At 48.1% G+C, this 7,893-nt stretch overlaps 1 protein-coding gene across 4 annotated transcripts; it reads right to left on the bottom strand.

Moving 5' to 3' along the window:
- Window positions 1-362: 362 nt before the first annotated feature.
- CHCHD7 (coiled-coil-helix-coiled-coil-helix domain containing 7) lies at window positions 363-5,997 on the bottom strand. 4 transcript variants are annotated; one of them, XR_009522580.1, is made up of 5 exons: window positions 5,874-5,997; window positions 2,932-3,001; window positions 1,247-1,345; window positions 960-1,100; window positions 363-501 (listed from the first exon to the last, which is right to left on the bottom strand). XR_009522580.1 is itself a non-coding variant. In XM_060035398.1 (5 exons), exons 3-5 carry the CDS (start codon window positions 2,983-2,985, stop codon window positions 397-399), a joined length of 258 nt encoding a protein of 85 aa, XP_059891381.1. In that variant the 5' UTR covers window positions 2,986-3,001; window positions 4,799-4,924; window positions 5,874-5,986; the 3' UTR covers window positions 363-396. The 4 variants fall into 4 exon arrangements, 3 of the variants coding, with proteins under 3 accessions (XP_059891381.1, XP_059891380.1, XP_059891382.1); XM_060035398.1 differs by lacking the exon at window positions 960-1,100 and adding an exon at window positions 4,799-4,924 and having other exon boundaries at window positions 5,874-5,986; XM_060035397.1 differs by lacking the exon at window positions 960-1,100.
- Window positions 5,998-7,893: the final 1,896 nt, after the last annotated feature.

Raw genomic sequence — 7,893 nt, 5'->3', positions numbered from 1 at the left:
CGTCTAAACACTGCTCTCCAGATGTGGCTCCAGCTTTCCCTCCATCATGTCGTCACTCACATCACAAGCACTGCTTCCCTTTCACCCCCATTAAGTCCTTCCTCGTTCCCGACTTACTTCTCTTTCGAAACTCAGCGGAAAAGCTCGACTCTTCATGGACTCTTTCCTGACGCTCCCCTGCCTTCAGGAAGTCTTGTAAACTCGGTGACACGGCACAGCCAGAGCGGCCTGCTCTCGTTATGGCACTGAGAGCAAACACAAAGGACACAGGGCTTCCCCTGGTGGAATCTGAGATCTGTCTGGGTAAGGCCTGGAAGGTCTTAAGAAGTTACCGTAACCACTTATTAAACATATTCATCTGCTTCTGAGTTAAATAAACCACTTTAATGCAAACACTCAATAGGGCATCTTGCCCATTGCTTGCAAGATTATGTCTCTCTCTGCTGCTGTAGGCATAGACGGCTTCACTCCATCCCGTCTTCTCTGGATCATGATAGAATTCTGTGTGTATGTGCAAAAAAGAAAAACCAAAATCAGTCAAGTACTAAATGCGAATCAGTTACCAGTAATCTGCTATTGTGGTCTTCAGAAAGGAAACGTAAAAAACCGAGTTTAAAAAAAACAACAAAGAATGCATTCTAGGACTCCAGATACTGTTTTCAGACGATTCTCAATTAAACAGAAGTGATTGTTCCCACAGGAATATGTTAACTGTAACTGGGGTGGGGACACACTTTGTAACTTCAGGCCCATCGAGAGGAGCTACGGAGTAACGGCCAAATGAAACCAACAGGTAAGCTAGCAGAGGGACAGGAAGCAGCTGGATCCAGAGCTCAGAGAAACAGAAATTATATGGCAACGTCCGCCAAAAATGGGACCACGGGTGATGGCGGGAGAGGAAGAAGAGAAAAGGAAGCCTGATGCGTGCTGTGACGGGGCGAGCCACCTATTCCGCTCACCTCCAGAAAACTCCAATTGTTAACAAGGCTATCGCTTTAGGGCCGCAGGCACTTATGCACGTAGGAAGACACACCTCTATCAGAGCTGCGTCCTTACACGTGGGCAGACGGTGAGGCAGCTAACGAGAGCGCCCAAGGATCCTTTAGGGCACACGGAGGATAAAGTCAAAAAGGTAAGTTTCCGACAGCCATCACTAAGGAAGGATTGTGGGTGCTGACAAACTTCAGGCTTCAGTTTCAAGCTGAGCAGATGAGTTTCAACATAAAGGTAACCAAACTAGGCTTACCCAGAACTTCCGGCAGTTTTTGTACTTCAAGAAGTGAGCGGAACACCTTTCTTTGTCATAGTTATATTCATCCATACATCTGGTAGAAGCATCAGATTCCTTAAATATGTAAGATAGGTATCATTTAAGAGGTGGAATGGCATCTAAAAAAAAACAAACTTCTGAAGCTGCTTCCCCCCCAGAGCAGGTAATGTGAAATAGTTCCTTTTTGTTCATTTGAACGAACAGATAATGAACAGGAACAGAATTATCTTTCCAACTATCCCAGCATTCGTTCTGCTCAAAGCAGACATCTTCCTTTTCACAGTGGCGTCAGTTTTCTGAACACCTGATCACAGGAATTTGAGTCGAAGCACTGACTGAGATCACTTAACCCAGTAACCGGTCAATGAAGAGGCCGAGGCAAGGTGCAACATGCTCAGGATCACGGTGCAAGGAGTTCCCTGGCGGCTCAGTGGTTAGGACTCGGTGCTTCCGCTGCCGGGGCCTGGGTTCAATCCCTGGTCTCGAAACTAAGATCCCACAAGCCACACGAGGCGGGCTGGAGCGGGGAGGGAATCACTGCTGTATGTGGAAGCAAAACTCAGTCTCCCGACTCAGAGGGCAGCTCTCCGCCCCTCCAAGTTCTCGCTTGGCCTTGAATGTTTGAGTTAAGGTGGTTTCGAGAACCTAAGTAAGTTGCTAATGACTGGTCTACAAGGTAACTTAACGACATTCATCTCAACGTGTGTTCGGCTATCATTTGCTCCATTACGCAAGTAAGTACACAATTATGCAAGCAATTTTAATAGGTTATCATTAATATCACTTCAAAACCACAAGGAGCAACACAGGGCTAAGAGTTCAAAGGAGGGTAGCTGCCATTTGGGAGTTAAATTTCAGCTGTCTGAACTGGAAGTAGATTGGAGAACAAACTTCAAAGTGAAAGGCATGATTCCGAGACTCCAGCTAAAGGGAAGCTTTAAATAAAGGGGAAGGTAACTTCCTTCACAGATCTAAGAAACATGGTCTAGCTAAAGAGACTTAGTAAAGCCGTTAAACAGATGTCATATATGTAGCAAAGCTAATCTTCTAAGCCAAATAGTTAATGAATGTGTATATTTGGAAAATGCATATAGGATCGGGAATATAATTTTCATAGCACCAGTCCAACGACTGCATTATTCAAGGGTGACAATGCCACAAGTAAGAACCGCTAAATCTTACCAAATAAATGCCAATAAAGCTTTACCATTACAACGAAATGTTTTGTTTACATGATACCTTTGTGAAAACCTTCAGGCTTTAAATAGCCTAATTCAGTTCTCAACCCTCATCCTCAGCAGGTTGTCTCAGGGACATGATGAAGGCGTTGCTATCAAAACATAAATTTCAGGGACGGTTTAAAAATACCTACTTTCCATCTTTGCATGTTTGGACTCAAGAATTTCCTCTGTGTTACACATGCTTGTCTAGTATAACAGTGATGTTATACAAATTAGGGAAACTTAAAAGAGATGAATCCTTGTTAGCTAGATTATGAATATCTAAAAATGCTCTAGTGAAATAAGGATACACAGGCCAGGAATATTTCTCGTACAGAAATAACTTTATTTAAGAACTGCAGAAAACTGACGCCCACAAAATCAGAAGAAGCCTGTTTTTCCAACTCGATACTCACGACAATTAAAAGCGATCTGGCTTACCAACAAGCAAGGATTTATGTCAGGATCTCTCAGCCTTCCAGCTACCACGGGCATCCTACCTGTCTTCTTCCTGCAGGCAGATGTTGGGGAAGAGTTACACAGTGGATGACAATATAAGCTAGTAAATCTCATCAGCTCCACAAGTACTTGAAAAGTTAATTCTGCCATAATGATTATCCAGTGAGGAACTCATATAACCTCTGTATTTTCAGAGTAAAGACTTGGATGTGATTCTCCTTTGCACTGACTTGTGCCTCAGCACAAAGGCCTTATTTAAATTCCTAAAGTGCATCTACTGAAATTTGATTACAATGTCCAGAACGAAAGATAGTTCAGCTAAACTTTGGTTTTCGTTTACTCCTATTTCTAAAGGTTAAGCAATTAAATGTGTTAACGAAACCTAAGAATACCGCATGCACTCTATTACTTCCTTATTATATATGGATTAGCACACAAAATAAGGGTGGAATACTTTAGTACAACCCAACTTTAGCAAAAACATTTGTTAACTAAAGTACGTGAATGTCTACTCCATGGCCAGCCCTGGGATGGCCGATATACCAAAAACAAAAACAAAACAAAGTTATTACTTAGTTGACATTCTGAAAAGTTAAAAAAAGAAAATCTGAAACTTAACTTCCAGGGGCATCTTCTATTTAGCTGATACTTCCCAGGGTTGAAGGAAGTCAGGGAATGCTACTGTAGAGCATTCATCTTCCAACTAAAGCCGTACACAGAGATACAGCTCTGAAGAAGCCTTTATCCATTAAAGATGACCACAGTTCTCTAAGGGCCAATTAGTGATTCCAAGTCAAGCTGTATACTCATATAACAAGTATGTCGACGCTATCCCAGGACAACTACTCTCTATAATGAAGTTAATTGAAATTGGTATACTATTATCTTCAAAGACATGTCACAGAAATGAACTAAAAGGGAAAACTAAAAAAAAATAATCAACTGACTTTTAATTACTAAAAGGTAATTTTTTGTTTATTTCAACGTATTAGCATACTATCGATTAAGCCACCCACAAATATTTTTAAATGCTCTGCACTAAGTTTAAGGAACTTACTCCTGAATGGTGTTCTAGCTTAACTGTCTTTTACCTAGAGGTCTAAGGAGAAGCCAGCAAATAATGCAGTATGACTTACCAAAAACACCACTGAATAAAAACTGCATCAGTATAACCAGACAGAGCTCAGAATTTTTGTACAAAGTGGTTTCTACTTTCCTTGCCCAAGATGGGACCATCAAAACATATCAGTCATGTTAAAAGAAATAAAGTACATTCAGGAAAAACAATCAAACCCCACCAGCTCCTGAAAAGTGAAGGTATTCTGAATCTTGAGTCAACTAGTTCCGTTTCTCTATTAAGAGAAAGATCACGATGTCCAGGCTAAAGGAGATAACCTCTGCAAAGAAGGATGGAAAAAAGTCTAATCGTTCGGGGGTCTTTTCAGTACCCACTAAGTAATCCTTCTATTTTATCATCTTCACTGACCAATACATGAGTATACCTAGCTAGCAGAAACATCTTAGCAAAAAGGAAATTCAAGATGCTGTTCAACTATATGTAGAAGCTTCTTCCTCTCCTGAATACAATTCCTTTACAGCCTTCACTTCTTCTTATGAGAGGTGAGGGCACTAAGTAAATTCACAGGCTTCCTTTCTACATCTGTCCTATGCTGTGAGAGCAAAGAACTCTGCTTAGTTGTTCATATGCCTTGGATATAATCTCAATAACGATCAGACGCAGACAGAACTCAGGTTGCCTGCCTCCTGTGAAAGTGTTCTGGTTCGCATTTTATCATTGTCATGGGTCAGGAATTCTTTACAAATAACACCGAGGTAACATCACATATACCGAATCAGGTCTGCTGTAGGAGTTTATCCACCTTTCATTTCCTCTCCCTTCCGGATTCTAAATACAAGTCAATCTAAGTTTGGATTTCCGACTGTCACCTTCTTTGCATGAATCCTCATGTATCAACTGGAAATGAAGAGGAAATGTCAGTTTACAGTGAGGAGCGGGGCTGAAATCAAGTTCGAGTGTTCCGCCAGCGAGGCCTTATCTACTTAGTTTCTGAAGGTACCAAACAAACGTGACGAAGCTCTACTTGCAGGGGACAGTCAGAAAGAAACCAACGATTTGAGAGAGGGGCCGCAAAAGCACGGCACGTTTGAGGAATAGCCCTAAAATCTTTTCCAAAGGGCAAACTGCTTTAAAAAGTATTTCTTGATTTCCCACCCAGTGGTTCAGGTCGCCACTCCGAGCAGCTCTGCAAAGGAAGGGGGACGCGAACGCTGCTGACCCGTCCAGCCCACCCCTCCCGTGCTGGTCCTTGCCCAGGCAGGGGTTGCGGCCCTCCCACACCGCAGGGCAACCGTCGGGAAGCTGAAACACGTCCTGCGAGGCCCTCAAGCCTTTAACCCACGGCTGGGTGCAGGCAGGCAGGGTCAGGAAGTAGCGGTGGCCCTGCGGAGGGGGCGGGGAAGGCGAACGGAGACTCTGGAGCCAGGCGAGCCCCAGGCCCCGCTACCTCCAACGAGCTGCCCGGTCCCCCGACGGCGGCCGCAGGTGAACCCACCTTGCCCCGACCTTCACCTTCGACGGCGCCCAGAAGAGCAGGGGGAGAGGAAAACGCAGGGAACTGGGGGCAGGGCTAGGCATTTACGCTCCAAAGGCTGGGAAAAAGGGTGAAGGAAGGGTGAAGGAAGGGCCGGGGGTGCCCAGGCAGGGGGCAACTTCCTCGTCCCCGGCCCGAGAAGACCCGTGTTGCGGGGAGGATGTGACGGGAAGGGGCCCGCGCCCAGGCGAGGCCTGGTGGAAGCGGCGTCACGCCGGAAAAGCGGATGCGGGCCCCGCGGCGGCCCAGGCGCGCCAGTCTCTTCCCGCAGCCCGGCAGCCGCCGCAGAGGGAAGGGCGGGGAACTACTCACCTCGGGCTGCCGCTTCACCAGCGCCCAGGCCGTCTCCAGCTCCAAACACGTCAATGGCTCACGCAGCGGGACCTTAAGTAGCGCGCATCCCAACGTGCTGCCCCCGCTCCCCGGCGGCCGCCGGCCCAATCGGGGCGCGCCGCCGCCTGACTGACAGCTGAGCGGGGCCTGGCGCGGCGGGGGCGGACGGGCCTCGCCCCGCCCCCGGCCGGCGGGAGGAGGGCCGAGGCGGGAGGAGTGGGCGGGGCGGCGCGCGCGGCCCCGCCCCGCGGGACCCCCCCGCGCCGCGGCCCGCCTCTTAACACTTCGGCTTGACGGGCGGCGTGGAAGGCCAATCGGCGGGCCCAGCTGCGGCGGCGGCGGCGTCCAGTGGTCGACCCCGGGGCGGAGCTTGTGGGGGGGCGGGCACAGCGGCGGGCGGGGGCAGGGGGCGGGCCGGCGGGAGGCGGGGGCGGCGGCCGAGCGGGCCGGGGGAGGCAGCGGTGGGCGCGACGTCGGCGGCGGCGGCGGCGGCGGCGGCGGCAGCTGCAAGTTGGGCTGCAGGGGCAGCGCATACACTACAATGGCTGCTGGAAAGAGGCGTAAGGAAACAATTTCCAGGCCCGCCGCGTCCAGCCCGAAATATGAGAAAAAAATTATTAGAAATTCCGCGGGCGGTGTAAAGGCGGCGGACGGGCCGGAGGGAGGATGTTAAAGCCCCGCGGTGAGTTCTCCCGGGGTCCGGGGCGGCGGAGAGGCGTTTAGCGGGAGAAATATCAGGGTTATTTAAATTATGGGACTCGCCGAGGGGGCAGAGGAGCCGCGGCGGCGGCAGGAGGAGGAAAAGTTTGTGCTACTCTCAGCCCCTGCTCAGGACCCCAGAGAGAAAAATAATAATAAAAAATAAAATAAAATCATTCAGCGGGGGTGCGAGGACTCCCGGAGTCGCTGCTGACAGGGCAGGGGGCGATGCGGCTGGAGACCCGAAGGTGAGGTCGGTGGGAAAAAAAAAAAACCCTTTCTTCAGGGTCTGGAAAGTTTGAAAAGTTTTCCTCCTCCTCCTCCGCTCTGGTGCTGTGAATATTGTGACAGCGGCAGCGGCAGCAGCGAGAGCGGAAGACATTAGAGACCCGAAAAATAAGGGAAAAATTAATATAAATTCAGTTTTACGAGTAAACTCTCCGCATTTTCCACCAAAACATCCCGGGGGAAGGTCGCTTCCCAAAGGGCCTGGCGGAAACCCGCAGTCGGCAATATTTGGGGGGCACTTTGAGTGACTTGGGGGAACTTTGCCCCTTTTTCAAAAGAGGTTTTTCTTTTTTGGAGAAACGGATTTGTTTTTGCCCTTTCCTCAGGTGGGCGAGTCGGGGTCGGGGTGCGGGGTCTACGGGGAGGTGTGAGCCCGGGGTGTGTGCCTGCGGGAGGAGGGGTGGTAAATGAAAGCAGGAGATCTGCACAGAGCAGGGACAGCTTGTTGTCAGTATCATAAACAACCAAAATGGAGGGAGAACTCAGGCATATAACCAAATAAAAATTTTTTAAAAATCGCAAAAAAATCCCAAAAAATCCGGGATGCTCCCCCTTTTCTCGCTCAAGGTAGAAGGATGAACCGCCTTTCCCCTGAAGCCCATTTTGACTTTGCAGGGACCAAGGAGTTAATATTTATTTATTTTTTAAAACTTTCGAAGGGCAAAAGCCTTTTATAACTCAACCGACAATGAGAAAACGTGAAAATCCGATGCTCGAGAAGGAGGGGGAGGGAGGGGGGGAGGTGGTAGTGCAGAAACTGCTAAACTTATTGGTAATGTGGACTGATCTGCGATAAGATAAACACTATATTTGCTATTTTATAACTCTCTTTTAATGATCGTTGCGGGGTTCCCCCCCCCCTCCGTTGGAAAAAAAAGTGATGCCATTTTCTTAATAGAGTTAATATGTGTGATTGGAAGAATAAACCTTTCCGGCTTTAGATGGCATTTTCGTCGCATTTATGCTTCAGGTTTTGTTGGTGGCTCCCTCGTTTCTTCAAACTAGGCTCTAC

The sequence above is a fragment of the Delphinus delphis genome, chromosome 17, assembly GCF_949987515.2.
Source record: "Delphinus delphis chromosome 17, mDelDel1.2, whole genome shotgun sequence".
NCBI lineage: Eukaryota > Metazoa > Chordata > Mammalia > Artiodactyla > Delphinidae > Delphinus > Delphinus delphis.
This window is presented reverse-complemented; position numbering and strand designations above follow the sequence as displayed.

What these genes read in the sequence shown, in the direction of transcription:
- CHCHD7 (XM_060035399.1), bottom strand. Translation starts at nt 5,605, where the DNA reads ATGCCTAGCCCTGCCCCCAGTTCCCTGCGTTTTCCTCTCCCCCTGCTC. An exon ending in AAGGTGAAGGTCGGGGCAAG is followed by an intron (nt 3,002 to 5,522) that starts GTGGGTTCACCT and finishes ATCTGCCTGCAG; the next exon opens with GAAGAAGACAGGTAGGATGC. An exon ending in ACATAAATCCTTGCTTGTTG is followed by an intron (nt 1,346 to 2,931) that starts GTAAGCCAGATC and finishes TACATATTTAAG; the next exon opens with GAATCTGATGCTTCTACCAG.